The sequence below is a fragment of the Saccopteryx bilineata genome, chromosome 2, assembly GCF_036850765.1.
Source record: "Saccopteryx bilineata isolate mSacBil1 chromosome 2, mSacBil1_pri_phased_curated, whole genome shotgun sequence".
NCBI classification, from domain to species: Eukaryota; Metazoa; Chordata; class Mammalia; order Chiroptera; family Emballonuridae; genus Saccopteryx; species Saccopteryx bilineata.
The window spans coordinates 43,106,338-43,132,385 of record NC_089491.1 but is presented as its reverse complement, the minus strand read 5'-3'; the positions used below and the strand labels follow the sequence as shown (position 1 = coordinate 43,132,385).

The 26,048-nt window shown below is 42.4% G+C and overlaps 1 protein-coding gene and 1 non-coding gene across 7 annotated transcripts in view; both read left to right on the top strand.

Annotated features, from left to right (window-relative positions):
* NTRK2 (neurotrophic receptor tyrosine kinase 2) overlaps nucleotides 1-21,575 on the top strand; it is a 363,188-nt gene extending 341,613 nt beyond the window's left edge. For all 6 annotated transcript variants that reach the window (XM_066256974.1, XM_066256972.1, XM_066256973.1 and 3 more), the window contains 2 exons: nucleotides 19,936-20,094; nucleotides 20,952-21,575. In XM_066256974.1, the coding sequence (XP_066113071.1) occupies nucleotides 19,936-20,094; nucleotides 20,952-21,137 (345 nt within the window). In that variant the 3' untranslated portion in view covers nucleotides 21,138-21,575. The remainder of the gene's footprint in view (nucleotides 1-19,935; nucleotides 20,095-20,951) is intronic.
* TRNAT-GGU (transfer RNA threonine (anticodon GGU)) lies at nucleotides 18,063-18,138 on the top strand. Its single transcript has one exon. It is a non-coding gene; the product is annotated as a tRNA-Thr (tRNA).
* Nucleotides 21,576-26,048: the final 4,473 nt, after the last annotated feature.

Below are 26,048 nucleotides of genomic sequence, written 5' to 3'. Positions count from 1 at the left end.
TCACCTTTTCTTGACCTGCCCTTGGCGATGAGCAGGCAGGCATTATCTCCTGATATTTAAATACAGTGTTCAGGCCACCTTTTTGCCTGCTTCCCCCCAGCTTTTCACTTCCCAGATTCCAGTTTTCTTGACCAGGACATGGGTGATATAAATGCAAAGCAAGCCTGGTCGTAATTTCCGAAGACCCCAAGAGGATAACTATGAGAATGAGGCCAGTTCTGATTGGCTGAGTTTTCATTAGCAGAGATCATTAAGAGCCTGACCTCTGAGGCTCATGGTCCATGTCTGGTGTGAGCCTCGGATGTGTGGCTATGCAGGGCTGCCCAGACACTATTATTTGCTGTGGTCTCTCTGCAGTGTTTTACTTTATAAAGATCGCCTTGGGTTCTTCTTCTGCTGAACCTAATTCTTCCCTCCAGGAGTACCCATCTTTCCCACTCTAAAACAGTGGTGCAACTTTAGTGATTTAATTTAGAGAGGCAATGAAGTGACCATTAAAGTGTTTAGCAAGTGGATAAAAAGCCTTTCACAAAGTCCTCAAAAAATAAGCACCCTTCTGAAACTTTTACCAAATATAGCCTATAACAAACTAACCACCAGAACATATACTTTTATTTTTTTTATTTGACTGTTCCAGTATTCAGTTTTATCCAAAATACTTACAGTGGTGGTGTAAAAGGTGAAATCTGAATCCTGGCGCAAGGAGGAAGGTCATTGAGCGAGTCATTCTGATGGAGTAGAGGCAGCAGAAACAGACCACCAAGACCACGAGGGAGTTTCTGGGGGCAAGATGAGGGTGTCTTCAAATGATGCTGTCAGCCTCAGGTCAGGCCAGAGTAGGATGAGAGGAACTCAGGTCAGTGGCCTGTTGAGTTGGGATTAGAGCTGAGAGAGCAACAGTCTGGGTACAAGCATGTGGCAGCTTAGACTCATGGGTAACAGCAGAAATGGGCAAGTGGGAGCACTCAAGGTCTGTTTTGCAGGTAGAGCTGAAAGAACCCGCTCATGACTTGGATGGGGGAGGGGAATACAGGAAATAATCAATGATGGCTACTAGGTTTTTAGGTTTGAACAAAAAACAGTGGTTGTTGATTGGGGTAGTGGTGCTATTTTAGGGGATGGGGAAGACGGAAGGAGGGATGGGCTCAAAATGGGGAGGAAATTGGAGGACATTTAACCCTTGGGTAGGAAGATGGACCACCATTGCAAAAAGTGGTCCATTTAAAAGTCCAATGTTCTTAAATTGGGAAGCATCTCTGCCTTTCCCTATAGTGTCTAGTTAATTTGCTGGGCTTTATTTGTTTGGTATAAACCTTGTCCTTTTCTAGAGTGTTCTTATCTTCATCTCTAAAGACTATTCAGAGCTGAAAAGAATTGTCATCCCCAAGTCTGGGTTCATAGAGTAGATTGTAGTGCTTAAAGACCTTTATGTGTTTCATTAAAACTATTTCTGTAAATGGGTACAAATAGGTACTAACCAGTAAATATAGTACCCTAAATGCCAATGATCTGTATCTAAATGGATGTTCTGGTATAAACAAAATGTAATTTTTGGGGATAGAGATCTTAGAAGGAACAATTTTGGGGGGAAAAGTTCAGGGGGTTGACTATAGGATTGAGAGGCAAGAAAGAAGGTACACAGAGAAGGAATGCTGATGGACCATCATTAAGGACTTCAGCATTACAGAATCTTTTCTTCCCTGAGATTCCGCAAGGACAGTGTTCTTCCTCAAAGGAAACTAAAATTGTTTTCGGAGTCAAAGGGTGACCTGAGCAGGAATGTGATCATATAACTGGTGGAGTATCAAGGAAATAATCAGGAAAAACAAGATAATGTAGAGGGAGTCTCCTACTCATGTGCTGGCAGAGAGAAGCACAGAGACCGTTTGCATAAATCCTGAAGCTAAACACCAAGGGGGTTATCACTAATCATTCTGAGAAACTCAAGACGACATCTGTGCCACTGAAGAGACTAGAAGTAATAGGATCCCTCTACTGCCCCTTCCTCCTTCCATTGAGAGAAAGGGTGGGAAACCTATACTGTCAGACACACTTTATTTCCTAAATTGATCCTTTTCTGCAAAATAAAGCATTGGTTACTGCTGCATTGCAATGATATTATTATTGAATTCTCTGGATCAGGGAAGAAGTAATTTCCTCCACAGTGCTCAGAGAAAGAGGCTGATAGGTGCTTTAGCTACTAGCTTGCATTGCTGGCCATGCCACCAGGTGGGTTTGGGGAAGTAGTGCATAATAAGGGGTAAAATATCAAAGAGAAAGAGGCAAGATTAGTGGATTTGTAACATTTGTCTTTCGTTGCCACCTCAGATTCTGATTTCATGGTTTTGCGATTCTTTGTTTTAGTATCCCTACTTAGTAAATGGTAAGTTAGGTCATAGATTATGTAGGGTTTTTTGGTAAAGTCCCATAATATTCAGTCATTTGCCTTGAAATACTGTTTGATGTAGCATACTACTGAGACGTAAAAGTGAAGATATAAAATCAGGACTGATATGGACATACAGTTTTAGATACACACACTCCAGTGCAGCTGTACCATTATACAAAACCCACCAAGGGTGGCCCCTGGAGCAGTCCACCTCCTTTCCCAGCATGCACTGCCTTGCCACAATCACTCCATCCATAGTGGTCTTCATACTGTTCCAACATATTGAGGTTGCTTCTACCTTAGAGCCTTTGCGCCTGCTGACTGGAATGCTTGGAATATACTTCCTCCTGAGTTTGCATGTCGTGTTCTTTCACTTTATTCAGTTCTTTGCTTAGATATCATCTGCTCAGAAAAGCCTTTTCCAACCTTCCTATCCAAAAAGCACTTCCGCTCTGTCCTTTCCATCCTCTTACTCTGTTTCTTCCCAGTGTTTATCACCACTTGACATGGTCGTGCATTACTGTCTATTTATGCATGGTCTGTGTCTCCCACTTAAATGAGAGCTTCATGAGGACATGGGACATAGAGCAATCATCAGCTTCTTTTTTTTTTTTTTGTACTTATCTGAAGCTGGAAATGGGGAAGCAGTCAGACAGACTCCCGCATGCGTCCGACCGGGATCCACCGGCATGCCCACCAGGGGGCGATGCTCTGCCATCTTGGGGCGTCGCTCTGCCGCAATCAGAGCCATTCTAGCGCCTGAGGCAGAGGCCACAGAGCCATCCCCAGCGCCCGGGCAAACTTTGCTCCAGTGGAGCCTTGGCTGCGGGAGGGGAAGAGAGAGGCAGAGAGGAAGGAGAAGGGGAGGGGTGGAGAAGCAGATGGGCACTTCTCCTGTGTGCCCTGGCCGGGAATCGAACCCAGGACTTCCGCATGCCAGGCCGACGCTGTACCACTGAGCCAATCGGCAAGGGAAATCATCAGCTTCTTAATCTTCATGCGGACATACCCCAGTGCATAGGACAAGGCCTAGCACCCAGTAGGTAGCTCAGTAAAGTTTTGCTGAATGAGCAAATGATACAAAACAGATACATGATTGTCAACACAATGACTGAAAAGATCAATCTATACTATGTGCAATGAGGGTTTGGGAATCCAACATTTGTTATAATAGCCTTTCTTAACAGTACCTGCTATGGTAGACATGGACAGTTCTTTGAAGATGGGGGTTTGGCTTTTAGCTTAACTTCTTTAGACTTGGGTTGCTCCACAGCACTCTGGTCGTGGTTTAAGATTATGGAGCTATGGTTTTAGGTGATAGAGTGTGGTTCATGCAGCACTGGCTTGAGGGCTGTGGACCTCTTCTCATTAATCTCCATGTGCCCCATTTTCCTCTCTACCATCACAACCAAGCATAGGCAGTACCATGCCAAGCCAGCTTCAAGATAAGCTTCTCCCACTTCTAAGCATCTTCCACCCGAAGCCCCTTCCATGGGAACTATGATGGGGCCATAAGGGGGTCTCTGTAAGCAGGATGGCTTCTCCAAGTGCAGTTGCGATGGCTAATGGGACATACCACAGGAGGTGCAGAGAGAAGGGGACCTCAGGGATGGCACTCAGCCTTTCCGTTCTCGCTGACTTCTCCTGGCACCATCACACCCTCTCCTCAACCGAAGGGTCACTTCAGCCCATTAATATTGACTTGCATGGCTTTTCTTAGTAAATTATCCCATATGTTCATTACTCCATGTACAAAATATGTATGTTTCCATTCCTTATTGCAGTTTAAATTAGAAACAGGTGTCACTCTCTAAAGTAAATTGGCTACTGTTCATTCTTTTCCTTCTCCTCTCTGGATGTCCCTCTAGGCTCTAAGGGGCTCTGCCGAGAGCCCTGTGTTGAGCAGACAGGAAGCTGCCTTTTTATGGCTGTAGTGCCTTGTTCTGTTCCCACAATTATTTCATACCAAATTGTCTATCCACAAGTCCCAAGGCAGCCAACAAATATCTATTGAGCACTCAAGGACTAGGGAGTGCTTTCTTTCATGGACCTGGCGATCTACAGGCAGAGGGAGAGAGCAAGCAGATAACCACACAAATAGGCTCATTATTATAACTGATTGGTGCTAAGAGGGGAAAGTAAGCTGCCTGGTACTCTAATCTGACTGATTTTTAAGAGTATGGTATTTAAGTTAAGTCCTGAGGGGCAAGAGGAAGTCAGCCAGGGAAAAACTGAGGCACTGCATGTATGAAGGACCGCAGGTGAAAAAGTGCTAAGCATTCAAGACCAAAATGGATGGGAAAGGGGGAAAAGCAGAAGAGGAGACTGGGCAGGAGGCGCTCAGATCAGCCGGGTGCTATCAGCCACTGTGATGACTTTTCATTTTAACTTCAGGGTAATGAGAAGTTGTTGAAGAGTTTATAACAGGAAAACAAATGCTTTGATAAAATTAATATTTTAAGACTATTGCTCTAGCTATTACATGGAGAGTGGATTGGAAAGTGGTAAGAAGGGAAATGAGTCAACCAGTTAGGAGGCTGTCACAGTAGCCTACGGAAGGTAATGACAGATCAGGGGATCAAAGTGAAGGTGGAAGGAAGCAGGCAGACTTGAGATGTCTCCTGAAGGATGTCATTGGAACAGCTTCTCGGAGTGTTCCACCAGCCCTGACTGTGCACTTCAGGACTTCCAGTAAGTGAGCAAAGCCCCCATGGCTAAGTCAGGGTCTCTGTCACATGCAGCTGACGGAGACCCCCGACTGATGTCATTGGAACAGCTTCTCGGAGTGTTCCACCAGCCCTGACTGTGCACTTCAGGACTTCCAGTAAGTGAGCAAAGCCCCCATGGCTAAGTCAGGGTCTCTGTCACATGCAGCTGACGGAGACCCCCGACTGAGGGACTCTCTTCATCCCTGCGTGGGCTCAGCTTGTGGTTCCATGTGGTTCAGTGAAATAACATGCGTCAAGTTCTCTGCTGTGCCTTGCACATGGCAGGCCTGCAGTAAATGGAAGCTAGATGTTGAATCCTGGCCACAAAGCTACACACAACTCAGCCATCACAGGCCCCTTGTAGCTGGTGGCCAACTTCTTGTTAGGCAACTACAGTGAAGAATTTGGGTCTCAATCATCTGCTTCCATGAGACCCTCAGGACAGAATGGAAAATTCTCAAGCATCCCAATATCAACGTTTTAGTGGAAGAGATGTAGCACCAGTAGATTTAGGAGTGGGCTAAGCCCACCAGGATCACAATCCACAGCTGTATTTCCACTGTAACATCAATTCTCCACCTTGCATTATGGTTATGAAACACACTCTTGTGGTCAAAGACCTAATCCCTCCCCCCCTTTTTTTGGATTTTTCCACAGTTAGAAGCAGGGAGGTAGTCAGGCAGACTCACGCATGCGCCCACCAGGATCCATCCAGCATGCCCACCACAAGGTGATGTTCTACCCATCTGGGGTGTTGCTCTGCTGTGGCCTGAGCCATTCTAGTGCCTGAGGTGGAGGCTACGGAGCCACCCTCAGCACCCGGCCCAACTTTGCTTCAATAGAGCCTTGGCTGCAGGAGGGGAAGAGAGAGACAGAGAGGAAGGAGAGGGGGAGGGGTGGAGAAGCAGGCGCTTCTCCTGTGCATCCTAGCTGGGAATCAAACCCAGGACTTCCACATGCCAGGCTGTGACGCTCTACTGCTGAGCCACTGGCCAGGGCTAAAGACCTCATCTCACTTAACGTTGCTTCCCCAACATTGCTGCAGACAACGAAATGTACACTAACTAAATACAGATTTGTTGAAATGTACTGAAATAAAGGCATACAAAAAAGCAAGATTAATGATATAGTACCCGTGGATTGAGTATTACCACGTAAACCATACTTTATCTCAGCTAGCACCCTTGAGCCTTGCAGAGAAGACTCAGTAAGTATCATTTTCCCCATTCTGTAAGTGGAAAACCTATAGCTTAGAGGGGGGCAATGACTTGCCCAAAGTCATGTGGAGAGTCTTGTAAGCACTGAAAATAGAGCCCTGGGTTTCTGATACAGTTCACCATGTTGAACAACTCCAGAAAGAGGCATTTGCATGGGCCACAGTGTGAATGGAGCCCTCAGAACTATGCAGTGAGCAGGAATCCTGGTGCAGGGCTGTTTCTGCTGTCTCAAGGCTGTTGACTAAATGTTTAGTTTTGTTCACTTCTGGCCATTCAGCTGTTTAACAGTGCTTTTAGAACTTAGCCTATTAGGGAAGGGTATAGGCCTGATTTACCCTTGTAAGGTTTTATTCAAACCTTAGGAGATACAAAGGAGAAACTCTAAGATATTAAATAATTTATTTATATTTATTTAATATTTATTTATATATTTTTAGTTAGTAAGTGGTTGAGGTAGACATAAAACCAGGTTAGTTGACTTCAAAACCTGTTCACTTTCTGCCACCAATGTCTCTCAAATCCAAGTCTGGGTGGACTTTGGGTACAAGATGATGTGTCCAGATCAGAAACTCATGAAGCCATAAAACAAGCATGGTCTATGCTTCTAAAACCTCAACTTTAATAAATAACTTTGGGACATATTATTACTTTTCTTTCTTTCTTTCTTCCTTTCTTTTTTGTGAAAGGAAGGAAGATGAAAGATAGACTCCTGCATGGGCCCTGACTGGGATCCATCTGGCAACCCCTACCTGGGAGCAATGCTCTGCCCATCTGGGGCCATGCTTGCAACTGAGCTATTTTTAGCACCTGAGGTGAAGGCTTGAGGGAGCCAGCCTCAGACCCTGGGCCCAATGTGCCTGAATCAAGCAAGCAATGGCTCTAGGGAAAGGTGGGGGAGAGACAGGGAAAGGGGAGGGTGGAGAAGCAGATGGTCACCTCTCCTGTGTGCCCTGACTAGGAATTGAGCTCAGGATTTCCACATGCCAGGCTAATGCTCTACCACTGATCAAACCAGCTAGGGAATTATTACTTTTCATAATGCATTGTGGAGTCTAATACAAGAATTATATTAGATGTTAAAGATGAAATATAAGATTTTAAAGAAATGCCACACTTGCCACAGTGTGGCACCTTGGCTCACAGACATGGTCCAAATTACTCCCCAAAGCCCCAGCCTTTTATTTACTTCTGCAGTTTTGGTTGCTTTGTGGAAAGGTTTGAGAAACAGCCAGGTCCACCAGCCTAGTTTTCCCCAACACTGAGCTGCCCCTCTTCCCTCTACACAGAAAAGCTGCTGGTCAGAGAGTGAGTTCCAGTTTCACAATTGCACAACAGCTGCTGCTTGTCACAGTCACTTCCCATGGGTACATTTTATCTGTAGTTATGCTGGGAAAGGCATGAGAAAAGTGAGTTTTAAATCTAAGCCAATCTTTAGCACAGAGCATGGCACATAGAGTGGGTGCTCAGAAACTGAGGGCTACTTTTATTACATGATGTCTTAGCCCTTGTGAGCATGATGAGAAATTATGGTCTCTAACCAAGCTCACAATCTCTATGCATTACATATATCACAGAAATTGCCGCAAAGGACCATCCCACCACCAGGTTGGCATTCAGGCCCGCTGCAGAAAGCAACTTTCCTGTGATTGTTGCATGCATGTGGACACAGGCACCAGTTTCTATAGCAAAACAAGTTGGGAGGAAAAAAGACCTTACACATTTTTAACTGGCTCTCAGGTATACAGTCCTTGTCTCAGGTCGGTGGTAGGATGTGTGTTCTGGCCATGCATGCAGTGTTAACTAAGGGGCTGTGGTTAATGGTGGGCAGATTTGTGGTGTCCACTCAGAAACCTGAGCTCTCCACTCACTGGACATAATGCACCCAGGGCAGCAGTAATCACAGGAATCCCAGGTGGCATGGAGAGTGCTTTTTCCCTTGACTCTGTCGACAAATCATTGATTTCTTCCTTTTCTAAAAGCTAGCTGAAATACCAGCCATTTTGAACTATTTCCATAGAAATAATTTCACGTTGAAGTTTTTGTACTAAACTAGTATAATGCCATCTCTTTTTCATGGACAATGACATGAATATATATATCGCCCCTACTTTTCTGGTGGCCTTTGCTCAGCACCACGTCCTTCCCCGTGGCTTTTCACCATGAAAGAATGCAATGCTCTGATCTCAAATGCTAAAGAGTCAGATGGTCTCTTGGGTTAAAAAACCATAATGGCAAGAGATCATAAAAAACTCAGTAATACTAAGCAGGAAAAAAATGGCTTCTTGATGAAATGCATGTCATTGGAATGTACAAATTTGCATTGCTGAATGATGTGTAAGTACAAAAATCACACTCCAGTCAGCATGCTACATTAGTTCTTTCCAAAAGCTTCACCATCCCATTGATCACTCAGGAAACTCCCCATCCAGGCTGAAAAGAGTTAGTGAGGTGGGGTGTGGAAGGGCCATCAGAGAAAGGGGGAGGCCATGTTGTTACTGTCTAAGTTCACCCAGTTGTTGAAATGAAGACTCCTTGTTTTTAGATCCCCATGTGATTCTTAAACATCGCTGTGATTGCAATTTCATGCTTTACTGAGAGAAGACTTATTTGTTCTTGATGAGAACAAATGTAAAACAAGGTGAAACTATGATCACTTCTAAATCTGGGACTCTTTGTCTCTTTAAATTGTATATAGCACACAAAGAGGGGACAATAGGACCCATAAGGGATGTCATTTGAGGCGGTGTGGAGTCCAGGAAGCCCTTTTGCTTTTTTCTACACATCACTAGAAAGTCCCAGGGTCTGTTCACTGCCTTTAGCTGCCCCCAGGGAAACTGAGATAGAGTGGGGGCAGGTTGAAGACTGAGGTTGCTCTAAGTTTTGCTCTGGAAATGAGTTGCATCTGGGGGCTGCTGTGGAACAACAGCCTGTTTAAGCCAGTTGCTAATTCCTAGAATTAGTTAGTATTAAGAAAACCATCGAGAGTCACCCAGGAAGGGAAGAAAGTGGTGGGGATGAGCCTTCACTTGGGGACATGAAGATGCTGACAGAATTGCATTCTGGACCAGAATTGCACAATTCCTAGTATTTGAAGCTCTTCTCACTCCCCCAAGTGCATTGGAATAAAAAAAGAAACATTGGACTGAATGTTTGTGCCCCCCCCCCAAAAAAACCGTATATTTTGAAACCCTAATCCCCGGTGTCACTGTATTTGGAAACGGGACCTCTAAGCAAGTAACTGAGAGTAATTAAGGACATAAGATGGGGCCCCATTCCACCCTGCATAAGAAGAGACAGCAAAACTCTGTCTCTGGGTATGCACATAAGCTACATGGGGCCATCTGCAAGCCAGGCAGAGAGCTCTTACCAGGAAACAAACTGCTGGAACCTTGATCTTGGACTTCAAGCCAATGTGAGAAAAACAAATGTCTGTTGTTTTAGCCACCCAGTCTATAGTATTTTATTAAGGCAGCCCCAGCAGACTCATGCAGAGAGCCCCTCTTATACCTGAATCTGACCCCATGTTGGCTTGAGGCAGAATGGAAAGTAAGCCATGCACTTGGAGAGCTGGGTCTCTGGGTGGACTCTGGCACCTCCTGGCTGTGTGGTCTCGGGTATGTCACTTTGCTCTTGGGCATGGAGATCCTTCTCTCTGAAACTGAGTTATTGGAGACGCAAATACTTAGTATAACACCAACAGTTAATATAATTTGCACATTTATTATATACTGAGGACCTTATAGTAAGAGCTTTATTTACTTATTTTTAAGTCAGGTTTATTGAGGTATAATATACATAAACAAAAGCCACCCTTTTTAGTGTACATTTCTGAGTGTTGGCAAACAGAGGCATCTCACTGACACAACCCTGAGGACTTAGAACACCGTCATCACCCACAGGATTCCCTCATGTCTCAGCAGAGCCAGTCCCTCTATCCTGCCACCAGTTCCCAGCCCCTGTCAGCCATAGGTCTTCTGGACTGATAGTTTCACCTTATCATGAATGTTCTATAAAGGGCATCACACAAGGCCACCACAGAGCTTTCCTGATAACTCATTTCATCTTCATAATATTTGTATCTACCATATTTTGAGGTAGATACAAATATTAGAGAATGAATAAATGTGGAAGTACTATTTAAAAAGAAAAAAAATTATGTTATGCAAACCTGACACATTATTGTTTTTATTTTTATTATTTATATTATTTTTTGCTTCATCTGTTCACTTAGAATCAAGTGTCAGGAAATAGCAATTATAGCCCTGTGACCTTTCCCTTTCAAACATGATCATTTGCCTTGTTCTAACAAAATAGAGATTTAATTTTTGGGGAAAAAAAAGATTTGCAGAAATATTTGTTAAAAATTTAAGGTCCAGCAAATCCACTCATTGATTATTCCCAAAACACTTCACTTGAAGTTACTAAGTTGTAACCCGTCTGTTATGACCATATGATTGATAATCAGTTTTCATGGTAAAAGATAATGAAGGATTTTCTAGGCTACAAATAACAGCAATTTCAGGTGTAGTGATAATCACTTCCCACTGTAATCAAGAGGGCGGCTGGGATGTCACCAGCATTCCTTCTGACTCAGCCTGATCTGTGCTCATTCAGGTCTTCCAGGCAAGGCTGGAAGGGCTCACTTTCTTTCCTGAAGTATCCCTAGGCTCAGTAGCCGCACACCACAAAAGCACCTCATCACTCTTTATAATTGGAGAATCCTAGTCTTCCTGGATGTGGTCAGAAAGCACCCACAGTCTGACCACAGTGGTTCCAGGTTCTCTAAGGAGAATATTTTTGTGTAAATTGTTTCACTCTCCTTTTTTTAACTTCATGTTACAAGTGCAACACAATAAATAAGTAAATAAAGTCCAGCTCTTTCTTAAAGTTTACAACTTTCATGCATTGTTAAGAACCAGATCAAGAGAAACTACTGACACAAAGCAATGGGGTGAAGGGTGCATAAGGAGGTCTAGGAGCCTCTTCAATAATAAATGTGGCCAAAAGCTTCTGACAGCTAATCATCTCTTAATGGGGCTTGCCCTTTGGCCTGCATGTTTCTAAGGGAGTGAAATGTTTGCCTTCCAAACAAGTTATCACTCACTCACTGAGTAAATACCACAGCTGAAAGTGGCCTCCCAGGCATCATTGGTTTTGTTAGTTGAGTTTAGAAGGTCTCAGATTAGCATTACTCACTTTATATCACCAGTGGTCTCAAAGCCAGGGAGGCATTTGCTTTGAATCTATAGAAAGGCTCCAGCCCACCACTGTGTCCCTCATTCACACAGAAGGGAGATGAAGCATCTCCACGGGGGAATAACGAGTTGTAGTGGCAGCACGCGTGATCGTTTGGAGAGGTAAGAAAGGAGTCGGGCAAGACTGCGTGCAATATTGGTATTTGAAATGAGACTGGACAAGTGAGGCTTGAGAAAAGAAATGGCAGTATGAATAGACTGGGAGGCGGCAACCCTGAGAAGAAAGGATGCATAGAAGAAGAGGACATGATGAGGGAACAAGGAGGACTGTAATGCAATTCTTTTTGTGAAGCCCAACAGAAAGGGGAGAGCTAAGCTTATCACCTTCTCTGTCATCTCCCAGTGCACCTGGAAAATAAGTTGTGTACTCCTTGTTAACTTGTTCAGGGGAAAAGATGCTTTGTATATTTGTAAAAAAAACGAGAAAGAGCCTAGGTTCTCAGCACGAATAGTGGTGGGATAGAGACCTGTCTTTAATCCTTTGAGTAGTATAAACGTTCATCTATATCCTCATGCCTCCTGACCATCCAGAGTATGATCAATTTATTTTAAAACATGTGTAAGGTGGGCCCTGGCCATTTGGCTCAGTGGTAGTGCTTCAGCCTGGCGTGCAGGAGTCCCGGGTTCAATTCCTGGCCAGGGCACACAGGAGAAGCACCCATCTGCTTCTCCACCCCTCCCCCTCTCCTTCCTCTCTATCTCTTCCCCTTCCGCAGCCAAGGCTCCATTGGAGCAAAGTTGGCCTGGCACTGAGGATGGCTCCATTGGAGCAAAGTTGGCCTGGGCACTGAGGATGGCTCCATGGCCTCTGCCTCAGGCACTAGAATGGCTCTGGTTGCAATAGAGCAGCACCCCAGATAGGCAGAGCATTGCCCCCTGGTGGGCATGCCGGGTGGATCCGGTCAGGCATATGTGGGAGTCTGTCTGACTGCTTCCCCGTTTCCAACTTCAGAAAAATAAAAAAAATAAAAAAATAAAAATAAATAAATAAAAGTAAAAAATGTGTAAGGCAACAGTAAAAAAAGGCAAATGTATGTTCTTTTTTATTTTCATAAATTGGTTATCAAACAAACATGATTTTAAGTTAATAAAACTGGAACTGAAACTAATTTCATTTTCTGAATCAAAAACTCATTCCCGGGGGTCAGCGAGCATAAAAAAAACTCACTACTCAAAGGGTTAATCCTGCTGGCTGTCAGTTCATAGCTCCACTTCCTCAGCAGGGTCCTTGACTTCCCTAAATCCTAGTTTCCCAATGTAAAAAATAAATCATATTGTTTAAATGACAGGGGGATTTTCATAATTTATAATCTAATGATCAGAAAATATGTACCCAAAGAGTATTTCTTAAAGTAAGAAATAAATATTGCAGTTGAAGTGGTTAGATGTGTCCAATTTGGTATAAAAATAATATAATCATTGATTTCTAACACAAGACAGTTTACCAAGGGTCATTTAGTATTCTCTTCAGGGTTTACTGTATTAAATACCTTTCAACCAGGTAGACTGAAAGGATGCTTAGATCCAGGTGTTTTATCTAGGACACAGCTGTTATTTTTGTATTTAACCAGATCGTCCAATACATATCACCATCAAACTCATGAGGTGTCATGGAAATCACAGGAAAAGCTAAATGAACTGTTCTTTTCTTGGTATGTTCTAAAAACAGAACTTGTCATTTTCTGTAATTTGGTTTATTTTAGTCACTAAAGGATTTCTTTTTGGCCATGGGCCTCAGGCATTGTTCTGGTTAGTTCTGCTGATTTTACCATGTTGCAATAATTAGCGGCCATGATGGTCATTCAGTCCTTTTCTTTTTCATAGTGTAACTTCCTTCTTAAGCCTTTGACCTTGTTCTCCAGCCTCCTCAGATATGACATGCTAGTCACCATCTGTAGAACAATAACCCCTTCATGTTATGCATTATGACATCCTTTTAAAGACTTTAATCCCAGATTGAATAGTTCCAAGGCTGTGATGTAGACCCCATGTCTACTGTAGAGATGGCAAGCCAAGGATTTCTCATATAACTTAGCTTTTATACTCCATGTGATCACTGGTATTTTTGGTTGTATTTTATTAAGGTTACAAATTTCATTGAATGGTTCTTGTTTGTCATGTCAAATAAGTGAACCACTTTCCATTCAATTAATCTAAGGCTTAGTTCTGTCAAGAATTTAGAGAAGTTATTGGAGGTTGGATAGGAAAGCAAAGAACACTGATATCTTTGAAAGGACACTTTGAGATTTCCTTCCCACATATTGGTATCACAAGAGACCCACTTAAAGACATGTTGTACTTACCAGCCAACCCTCTCATGCCCTGCCAGGTATAACTGATTAGCATCCACCTTTTTTGAGGCCAGTGATCTGTTATCAAAGAAAGGAGTGCGTAACCTATTGTGTTGCCAGAGTTGTACTAAGGGACGCCAGGCTTCCTGGCACTTAGAAAAGACACTATGAAACAACTGAGAAGGAACTCAAAAGAATAATCCCCTTCACGATTGCAACAACAAAAAAAATACTTAGGAATAAACATAACAAAGAATGTAAAGGACTTATATAATGAAAACTATAAACCATTGTTAAGGGAAATCGAAAAAGATATAATGAGATGGAAGAATATACCTTGTTCTTGGCTAGGAAGAATAAATATAATCAAGATGGCTATATTACCCAAAGCAATATACAAATTTAATGCAATTCCCATCAAACTTCCAATGACATTTTTTAAAGAAATAGAGCAAAAAATCATCAGATTTATATGGAACTATAAAAAACCCCGAATAGCCAAAGCAATCCTAAAGAAAAAGAATGAAGCTGGGGGCATTACAATACCTGACTTCAAACTCTATTATAGGGCCACGACAATCAAAACAGCATGGTATTGGCAGAAAAATAGACACTCAGACCAATGGAACAGAATAGAAAGTCCAGAAATAAAACCACATATATATAGTCAAATAATTTTTGATAAAGGGGCCAACAACACACAATGGAGAAAAGAAAGCCTCTTCAATAAATGGTGCTGGGAAAACTGGAAAGCCACATGCAAAAGAATGAAACTGGACTACAGTCTCTCCCCCTGTACAAAAATTAACTCAAAATGGATCAAAGATCTAAACATAAGACCTGAAACAATTAAGTACATAGAAGAAGACATAGGTACTCAACTCATGGACCTGGGTTTTAAAGAGCATTTTATGAATTTGACTCCAATGGCAAGAGAAGTGAAGGCAAAAATTAATGAATGGGACTACATCAGACTAAGAAGTTTTTGCTCAGCAAGAGAAACTGATAACAAAATAAACAGAAAGCCAACTAAATGGGAAATGATTTTTTCAAACAACAGCTCAGATAAGGGTCTAATATCCAAAATATACAAAGAACTCATAAAACTCAACAACAAACAAACAAACAATCCAATAAAAAAATGGGAAGAGGATATGAATAGACACTTCTCCCAGGAAGAAATACAAATGGCCAACAGATATATGAAAAGATGCTCATCTTCTTTAGCTATTAGAGAAATGCAAATCAAAACGGCAATGAGATACCACCTCACACCTGTTCGATTAGCTGTTATTAGCAAGTCAGGTAATAGCAAATGTTGGAGAGGCTGTGGAGAAAAAGGAACCCTCATACACTGTTGGTGAGAATGTAAAGTAGTACAACCATTATGGAAGAAAGTATGGTAGTTCCTCAAAAAACTGAAAATAGAACTACCTTATGACCCAGCAATCCCTCTACTGGGTATATATCCCCAAAACTCAGAAACATTGATACGTAAAGACACATGCAGCCCCATGTTTATTGCAGCATTGTTCACAGTGGCCAGGACATGGAAACAACCAAAAAGCCCATCAATAGATGACTGGATAAAGAAGATGTGGCACATATACACTATGGAATACTACTCAGCCATAAAAAATGATGACATCGGAACATTTACAGCAAAATGGTGGGATCTTGATAACATGATACGAAGCGAAATAAGTAAATCAGAAAAAAACAGGAACTGTATTATTCCATACGTAGGTGGGACATAATAGTGAAACTAAGAGACATTGATAAGAGTGTGGCGGTTACGGGGGGGAGGGGGGAATGGGAGAGGGATAGGGGGTGGGGAGGGGCACAAGGAAAACAAGATAGAAGGTGACAGAGGACAATCTGACTTTGGGTGGTGGGTATGCAACATAATTGAACGACAAGATAACCTGGACTTGTTATCTTTGAATATATGTATCCTAATTTATTGATGTCACCCCATTAAAAAAAATAAAATTATTAAAAAAATTAAAAAAAAAAAAGAAAAACAAAAGACACTGAGCTGTATCATGGGCAGAGAGCACCTTGAAATGGTGGAACAGGAGCTTGCCCCTAGAACCTTCAGAAAGTAGGTAGAAAGGAAAGGAGATCCAATTTTCCAACAGGCTGGAGTGGTTGGGCCTGGGTAAGGAGCCACAACTCCGTTTGCTTAGCTAAGGACACATAGGGCAGGTGTTGGAGATTACAGAAACTGGAAACACAGAGAGGCTTATCAGAATGAGTGCAAGATGTTCAGTGGGGAGGCATGATGGGTGTGGATCTATGCAGGTTACTTAACTCTTTGAACTTTGGGGCCATTGTTTGTAATCTGAAGGCAAGCCAATGTCTACCCAACAGGGTAACTACTGGATTCAACTGAGATAACTGATTGGAATTTCCTTGTAAAGGTGAAGTCCTAAGTGTTGATGAATAGTTATGGTGGTGAACTAAGACCCCAGTCTTTGGGGTTGAGGAAAATAAAAATTATAAGTCCGAGTCAACTCCTAGCTAACTCGATTTCCCATCTTGATTAGTTTAACCTGGTGGGTTTAATGAAGGGCCTGTGGCCAAACCCTCATGGATCTCTGGGGAGTCTCTTCAGGCACCACGGCGTATCCGGCAGCCAGAGCAACAGTGCTGACTCCCAGTGTCATACTTGGGACTGCATTCCATGTCACAAATATTTAAGCAAGGGTATGAGGGCAAGTTGCCAAAGAGCACAATACGAAACAAATGTCTCATTGTGTTTGTGGCCGCACAGTATGTGGTTTTTGTGAGGTTCCAAAAACCATCCAGTGATTATGACTGAAATATGATGGTAATTTGTAACAATGGTGACTCTTTTTTTGTTGTTGTTATTCTACTTTTGTTACGTGTTCCAAAATCCTGAGGAAGGGCTGCAAAAGAAATGTCCAGAAATGTCCTAAACGGGTTTAGAAAACTTGTGAACCCTGTCTGAACTTTTATTAGATTCTCCCACACTCACCCATTTGACATCAGAACAAGGAAAGCATTATTTATAAAAGCATGTGTGAAATCCCAGAAGAGATTCTTGAAAGAATTAAAGTGAAAAGTCTGTCCAAGCATAAAATAAATGATCAGATGGGAAAACATGTAAATCAGAATTTGAGTCTTTGGCCATTAGCAATACAGGACAGAAATCCCAGTCGCTTAGGGGCTACAGTCACAGGAGCCCAGAGCACTTGTCATTGCAGCAAAGAGTCTGAAAGAGATGGAGCTGTTGACTCTCCTTAATGTCTCCAGAATGGCTGCTTCTCCTTTTGAGAAAATGAAATAGTAAGATTACACTGAAGGAAGCCACCCCTTGAAAGTACTTAGTGCATTGAAATTGATATTGACTGCTAAGGTTTTAACCTCATAATAACCCTGGAAGGTATTTGTTGTTACCAATATTTTAGATTTGGAGAAATTAGGGTACAGAGAGGTTTGGCAGCTGGACAAGGTTACCCAAGTAAGAAATGGCACACTGGAGTGTGCTCTGGAAACCAGCATTTCTAATGTCACGAACTGGATGTTGCCCACTGCATTGCAGCTGGAAATCCACAAGAAATGTGGAAAGCCTGATATCAGGCTAGATGAACGCATCCCAGAGTGTATTTGTTCTTTGTCTCATTCAAGGAGATGTATGTAAATCATTCTCTATATGTCTCCCTTTCCCCTACAAACACACCTTCAAATTAGTTCATCACCAGCATCCTTTCTGGCCAGTCAGTGTCTGTGTCACGTGTCACACAAGAGACCCGCTTAAAGACATGTTGTGCTTACCAGCCAACCCTCTGATGCCCTAACCTATTGTGTTGCCAGAGTATCTGTTTTAACTATCAACCCTGATGGCAGTACATGGGGTCCTTGGGTTATGACACAATTCCATTCCTACAACAGTGAAGTAACATGAATTTTGGTGTAAGTTGAAACACACCCTAACATAAGTCACTAACCTATCCTCACACCCTTGTAAAATCATAGTCTAGAAAATAAAAACACAACTAAGCCACAGAAAAAGGAAAAGGACACTGTACACTGTACTACAGTAACAGAAAAAATTAGTGTAAAAATTTACTACCCTAACAGCGAAAGCTGAAACATTCACGTCTCAATTTTTTTAAGTTTTTATGGGAGTGAGTGTTGTAAACTCAAAAAGTCGTACGTTGAAAGTGTCATATCCTGCCCTGGCTGGTTGGCTCAGTGGTAGAGCGTCTGCCTGGTGTGCAGGAGTCCCGGGTTCAATTCCCGGCCAGGGCACACAGGAGAAGCGCCCATCTGCTTCTCCACCCCTCCCCCTCTCCTTCCTCTCTGTCTCTCTCTTCCCCTCCTGCAGCCAAGGCTCCATTGGAGCAAAGTTGGCCCAGGCGCTGAGGATGGCTCTATGGCCTCTGCCTCAGGTGCTAGAATGGCTCTGGTTGCAACAGAGCAATGCCCCAGATGGGCAAAGCATCACCCCCTGGTGGGCATGCCGGGTGGATTCCAGTCAGGCGCATGCGGGAGTCTGTCTGACTGCCTCCCCGTTTCCAACTTCAGAAAAATACAAAATAAAGTAAATAAATAAATAATATAAAGTGTTGTATCCTGAGCACTCCTTATATTGTCATCACCTTCAGGCCTGTCCAGGCAGCTTCCTGAGGAAAATCTGCACTTGTCAGTGACTACCTGTCACTGCAGGGGTGAGGAAATCAATAGCTGATGGAAGGAAACCAGCCTCTACTTAGTGTGGAGCTTTCAGTGTATTCAAAGCTGAACAGGAAAAATATGGGGGCACCTTAACCATGAACCAGCAAATTATGTTCCTGCTTGTCAGATTTGGAGTCATTATACAGAAAAGAATGGAACACAACAAAGGACACCCTCCTCCTTTCACATTTGTGCTTTCTTTGATGCTAAGAGCATTATTTGAAGTCACCAAGCATATGAAACATCTCCGACCCTCTTAGCACCTTGGGCTCTGGAGTTGAGCAACATTTTTGAGGCACTGTTTGTCCATTTCCTTTCTTTAATGAGTCAGAAATGGATACTGAGAATTATAATTGGGAGGAAACTATATGGCAGTAGTCTCAGAACCCAGGGGCTGAGAATTGTCAATGAGATCTAATTCCTGGTGTCTGTGAGCTCACCTGCTGTGCCGGTGTCAGGCATGGCATTTGGGCTGGTTGTGCTGGGGTTTACCAACATGAAGAGTGGGACCTACCACCCACAGAGCTACTATGCAAAAATTGGATGATGGTTTTAAAATTAGATAGTTTGAATGGGCTATAAACTTGGAAATTGAATGCTTCAGTTTTCTCCAGAAAGTAGGAAATCATGAACGAGTCTCTCGTCAAACAAAGTTCTTTGCCTCTGTAATGCTCTTGCCATCTAAGGCCTCAGCCTTCATGTTTTTACTAAAATGGGCTTTTCAAAACTGCACTTACTTATTTATTTTTGCCAATAAACTTAGTTGTGGTGCCCTGTCATAGAGAAAAGTCCTGAGCTCAGAGTCCAAAGACCTGATTTCTTTGTGTCTATAACATCTTGAACCTCAGTTGCCTCATCTGTAAAACGGGAATAATTTCTGCTTTGTTCATTGCTGGGTTTGGGGAAGGGGCTCAAGGAAGCACCATGCACTCATCTTAGCATCTTAAACTGGAAGGAAACTCCAGCCTTGCTAAGGAAGTAGAGTCACTGGGTGGGTCATTTTGGAATGAAAAGCCCTCTACTTGTTACCATGGTCAAAGTTACCTCATTAATTAAAAGTTTGCATCAGCCTCATACCAGGAAATGTGTGTGTGTGTGTGTGTGTGTGTGTGTTATCCAAGTGAGTATCCACACAATCGTTAGCTCTACTCCTATCTAGTTTCATGAAAGAATTGCCCTCTGTCTCTGGTGCTTGAGATTATAAAGAAGTCATATTTTCCCTATGTGTTTATAAACAATTAATATTAATAAATTCAAATTAACAACGGAGGAAAAATGTACACCACATCTCTCTTCCACCTTTTCTTCTCTGATAGTGGGAACTTGGTTTGGGGGTGACTAATGCCTCCTTGTTTACCCCTTTTCTTCCAGGTTGGTGGCCACACGATGCTGCCCATCCGCTGGATGCCTCCGGAAAGCATCATGTACAGGAAGTTCACCACAGAAAGTGACGTCTGGAGCCTGGGGGTCGTGTTGTGGGAGATCTTCACATATGGCAAACAGCCCTGGTACCAGCTGTCCAACAATGAGGTGTGCAGTGGGCTGGGTGACACCCTCCTGAAGGGCTGACACTGAGAGGGACCCCCTGGCCAGAAGTTAGGACACGATCTTATGTGACTTTGTTGGGTGCAGCACCTCCCAGATGGCCTGCTGTGTACCTAAGTGTCATGGCCGAAGTGCAGTCACTCTCGGCATCTAAGAGCTCCAGAGAAAGAAAAGCCGTGTTTGCGGATGCTCTTGTCCTCCCCTGGTGATGGGACTGAGGAATTGCTGTGCGCTGCTCATCTAGCAAATTAATAGCAGATGTGACATCCCGGCACCCTGAGAATTGAATAACCTTTGTGTATTATTCCAATAAGGCTTCATGGTTCTTTCTTTTTTACACATTTCACTAGACCAGTCACTTCTAGTGAAAAACTCAAGCATTTTGTTTTTCTATATTAATACTTTTGCCAATATGTCTATATTTGAGGCATAGTTTCTTGGTCAGGCACCTCACATCTTCTTCAGGCCCAAGTCTGCCTTTTACCCAAATTCATTATCCAAAGTGAGCTCTCCTGTCTGCAGCCTGCGGTCCCTCACCAATCAGCATCCTGGTGCAAAGATGACCATGGTTCTCAGGCCGTGAAACTAAAACACACTGGAATTCCAGGGTGAGGTTCAGGATCATTTCAGATAGATAAATTCTTTCTCTACTAGTTGGTGACATCAATGAAAAACAAAATGGGTATAATACAATTCAACATGATACACTAACCTATAATACCGCTGCCTTCTTCCTAAAGAATGAACACTGAGTGGGCTTCTTCAAAGCAACCCTCTCTGCACTGACATTTTATCCGTATTGTTTTTCTTCTTGTCTGATCCTGTCCTTGATCTCTGTCTAGGTGATTGAATGCATCACTCAGGGCCGAGTCTTGCAGCGACCTCGAACATGCCCCCAGGAGGTCTACGAGTTGATGCTGGGGTGCTGGCAGAGAGAGCCCCACATGAGGAAGAACATCAAGGGCATCCACACCCTCCTTCAGAACTTGGCCAAGGCATCTCCGGTCTATCTGGATATTCTAGGCTAGGGCCCTTTCCCCCAGACCAATCCTTCCCAAAGCACCTCCTCAGATGGGCCGAGAGGGTGAACGTCTTTTAACTGCCACTGGATGCCATCATCTGCTGTTCTCTACTCCGACAGTGTTAACAACAGAGACACTCAAGAAGCTTTCAGAGGGAAGCAATGTGTACTTCTCCATCCATAGACACAGTATGGACTTCTTTTGGCATTATCTCTTTCTCTCCATCTCCCTTGGTTTGTTCCCTAGTTTTTGTTTTGTTTCTTCTTTTTTCTTTTTTGTCTTCCCTGCTTCACAGTCCTTATCCTTTCCTTTTTAATCGATCTGGCTTCTGCATTACTATTAACTCTGCATAGACAAAGGCCTTAACAAACCCAATTTGTTATATCAGCAGACACTCAAGTTTGCCCACCACAACTAACAATGCCTTGTTGTATTCATGCCTTTGATGTGGATGAAAAAAAGGGAAAAACAAATATTTGACTTAAACTCTGTCACTTCTGCTGTACAGACCTTGAGAGTTTCTATGGATTCACTTCTATTTATTTATTATTATTACTGTTCTTATTGTTTTGGGATGGCTTAAGCCTGTGTATGAAAAAAAGGAAAACTTGTGTTCTATCTGGGAAGCCCTTTAATTATGGGAGATTAAAACCAGAGAGAAAGAAGATTTATTATAAACCGCAATATGGGAGGAACAAAGACAGCCATTGGGATCAGCTGGCGTCAGTCCCTACTTAGGGAAAATCCCAGCGACTGTTAGCTGGGAGGAATGTATTCAGCACCTTCCCTTGAGGGCCTTTCTGAGGAGTAAAAAGACTGTTGAACTCTGTGGCATGGACTATTCATTTCCCATCACCAGAAACTCTAGAGTGCAGTAGAGAGAAAAGATAGCTTCCGGGAGACACCGGATGGCGCACCACACGCTCAGACCGTCTTGTCTTTGTAGGTCATGGTAATAGCACTGGTTTGTTTTTCCAAGTGTTATCCAACAATCCTTTGTCAAGTTCTGTTGAAAATAAGTGGATTCTTGTCCAGAGATCATTTCAGGGTTGGGTAGGAAAGCCAAGGACTTGGAAAAGATAGAACAAGATATACATGAGGAGGTAAGCTTTTCTTATATTGAACTTTTCAGAAAGCACTTCCCTCCAACCCTGACCCACCACCCACCTGTCCTTTTAACTGTGCAAGCAAAATTGTGCATGGTCTTCGTCGATTAATTCCTTGTGTGCAGAAACTACTGCTCCAGACGTCGTGCCCCTGATATGTAGAGCAGATTTATAAGAGGTATAATTCATATAATTAGAGGAAGCTAATGGAGTTCATTAGCTGAGTATAAATGTCTCTGGGCCATAGGGTGGTGATGGGTTTTAACAAATATGGACCCTGAAGCCTGGATGTCCTCATGCACGTGAACCCACTGTGAGATGGTGGGACTGTGGGAAGGGCAAAGTCAATCCCGGAGGGAAAGAACCCTCATCTCTGGGGACATCATCAGCATTGATGTTCAGTGTACACAGGCCAAGTCCTTGCTCTGGTCTCTGATTGGGAGAGTGGTTTCATTCCAAGTGTCCTCCATTGTCAGTCTGCTGTTTTATTTTCTTCACTCCATTAAAAGAAGTAAAATGAAAAATGAGGCATGGCACATCAATGAGAGGCTGTGCCTAGACCAAGCTTGGGAGGTGTGCTTCTGGGCACTGTCACAGGTTTTGTGAAATGAGGTTGTAAATTTAAATAGAAATTTACAGTTATTTGGGTGATCAGTTACACCAAGGAAGAAAAATATTTCTGTTCCTCAAGAAAACTTGCTACCCTCTGTGAGGGGACTTTTGTTAACCTGACATCTTTATAACACAAGCCAGATTGAAAGGAAGTGATTTTAATTCATCTTAAGTCATTTTATTTCATATTTGTTTCTGAAGGTGCAATTGCTCTGTTTTGGTTTCGCTTGTGCCCTTAATTACTGGAACCCCTTATTTTTCATGATAGGGTTTGAAAGGCAGTTCTCAACAAAAAAAGTGTCTATTAACAGAGAACACAAGGAAATCCATTAGCATCTGCAGTCAAGTGAAGGGGGTCGAACAAGACAAACCTTACAGTTCCTTCAAGATCTGCACTGGCCTGTGAGACCTGGGAGTTGTTTGTTCTCTTTGTCAGTGAAAAATAAAGCCCTCCAGAATACACATAATAATATAATGAAAGCCATATCTCCATGATATATACCTGCATGTATATATCCTATTAAGGACCCATGGTACTGTTAAAACACTGTGGTACCCTGTGACACAGTAAAAAGGGGCAGATTTGTACAAAACTTTTCTAGATTCCATCAGCAGTGACCTGAAAACCTACACAGGTATGTCGTTTTGCATGACTGGTCAGCTGTTCTGGAGAAGATGTGGCAAATTATTTGTTTTATTTTAACAGAGAGCAAAGAGGCAGTACTCTAAAGGATCAGATTCCAGAAGGGCTGTGCAGTTTTAGAGCAAGGATGTGTTTAAGGCCAATGAGAAGATGGGAGCATTCCATTCCATTCCAGTATTATCTTCCTCTGAAAAAAAAAAAAAGCAAAAAAATTAACAAAAACAAAAAGAAACACCTCTCCTTACCTTTTGACAAGTCCCTCAAGGTCTTGAAATGAAAGGTTCTATGCAAGTACAAAGCTTTATAGTTATTTACATTGCTGATTATTATTATTATTATTATTATTATTATTATTATTCTCTGTTGTCCCAAGAGTATGTACTGACTTCAGTGACGTCTTGCATTAAAAGAATACCAGATTGCTTTGAAAGTAGTGGACTGAACCACCAAGTAGCTTCGGATGTTCCCCTTCTCTCACAGTCTTCTAATTTTCAGAAAATGAGCAACCCCACTCTAAAAGGCGATGACCACAGAACATAGCTTGCCATCAAATTCATTAAAAACTACAATAGTAGTGGCAAACCTAATTCGCTAGCCCAAATTCTGACAATCACTTTTATTAATAAATTGTTTTGTAGTTTTCCAGACAGTTTTCACATGTGTTAGCAGATTATTCCCATGTTTTTATAGGTGAGGAAATTGAGACTCAGGGACATTAAATGGCATGCCAGAAATCTCCAGGCTAGCTTCTGGCACCACTGGGACTTAACCTAAATGTTCTGACTCTGATTCTGACTCTGAAATTCATGATTCAGTCCACTAGAGACTCCAGGCCAGGAAAGAAAGAATGCTAACAAAGTCATGAAACAGGATATGAAGTTAGAAGAACAAAATGAAACACATGAGATGACAAGCAGCTGAGATATCATGATATATAATCATGCTCATAGCTTCAGCTAAGTCCTTATACACTGAACCAATGTCATAATCAGGCTTCTGTAGACAATATTTTGAACTATGCTATAAAGGATTATATCAGAATTCATATTATACATATGTGTTCACATCAGTGCTACCTGTGGTATGTTTATGTATTTATATGTGTGTTATAAATACTTGATTTATACAGAGACAAACACGCATACATAGTGTGTTTGTCTGCTTATGTATAAATGTATAGGCACACAGTAATAGAGATAATTATAAGTAGGGTGCAGTATGAATACTTTGCTTAAAATCTGCTAAATGACCAAAACTCTTTAATGTCATATTGCTGTTAGTGCTTCCATTCTCCATGTGGATAGGACTACACCACACTTCTCAACTCTGTGCAGTACTGCATGGATGGAAGGCCAACTTAAGACAATGTGCTTCCCTAAACAGATGACTCAAAGCCATCCTGCTCCACTGAGTCCTTTCTCTGGCTCCTTGCAAAGCTAAGTGCAAACTGAACTAAATCTCCTTAAGTAAAGGTCCAGGAAAGGAAAACAGATTTTTTCATCTTTTTTGCATATTTGTATTATGCTTATCTTGTCCCACTATGACCCCTTTATACTTTTGGTCAGAGTTCAAGAATTCCAAAAGAGAGCAGGGATGCTGGGAGCCCAGTATTTCAATGGCCAATGAGGAGAAATCCAAGACCCCACAGCGAGGTGAGCGATGCTGAGGAGTTCGCACATCCAAATGGGAATGCGAGCAACAGCAGTGTCCAAGGCCGTCCTATGCAAAGAGCCATGACGAACGGGGCTCCTGGTCAGGAATAGACTTTTCTTTTTATCCTTTCCTTTTGCAAACTGGACCGTCTAACACGCCAATGGCATTAAGTTGTATATCTAATCAGATAAATGACTGCATACACCCACCCTCAATTCTCTTGCTCTTGCTCCTTTTATTTTTTTCCTTCCAATGGAGGACTTTTATTTCTAAGGTTGAGCTTCGGTTTGACCCTCCATCATTGTTACAGAGAGGGATGTCTGGTGAGCCAGCTCCTGAGATGGCTAAAAGAGCAGTTAAAGCAATTTCTTTCCCACACATCATAATGGAATGCAGAGACTCCAAGGTTGTGACAGCAAATGGTATTTTAAAAACTTAGAGGCGGGCGGGATTTGTAGTTAAATGGGACAGCGTATGAAGGGTATTTTCTTGTCTAGGCTGGATTGAATCACTGCTTCTCGAGTCAAAGGTTACTCAATATCTTTAGGTTTTGAATTTTTTCCCTTTCTCTTTTAACATTTATTTATTTATTTATTTATTTATTTATTTATTTATTTTGCTCCATTTATCACAAACATGAAGCAAAGCAAAAAAAACCCAAAAAAACAAAAAACCATTTATGTGTGTATATGTGTTGCAGGCAAAACACTGTGAATTTCACAACAGCAACCAAGCAACTATTTTGCCATCTGACTATACGTCTCAGGAGACGAAATGGGAAAACACGGGATGTCATTTTTTTAGTCTATGCATTCTAGGCCAGGTCCATGTGTGTTTTATTTCTTTGGTCTGTGCATTCATCAAAATGATCCTGAGTGAAGGTTGGCTGAACGCTGAACATAC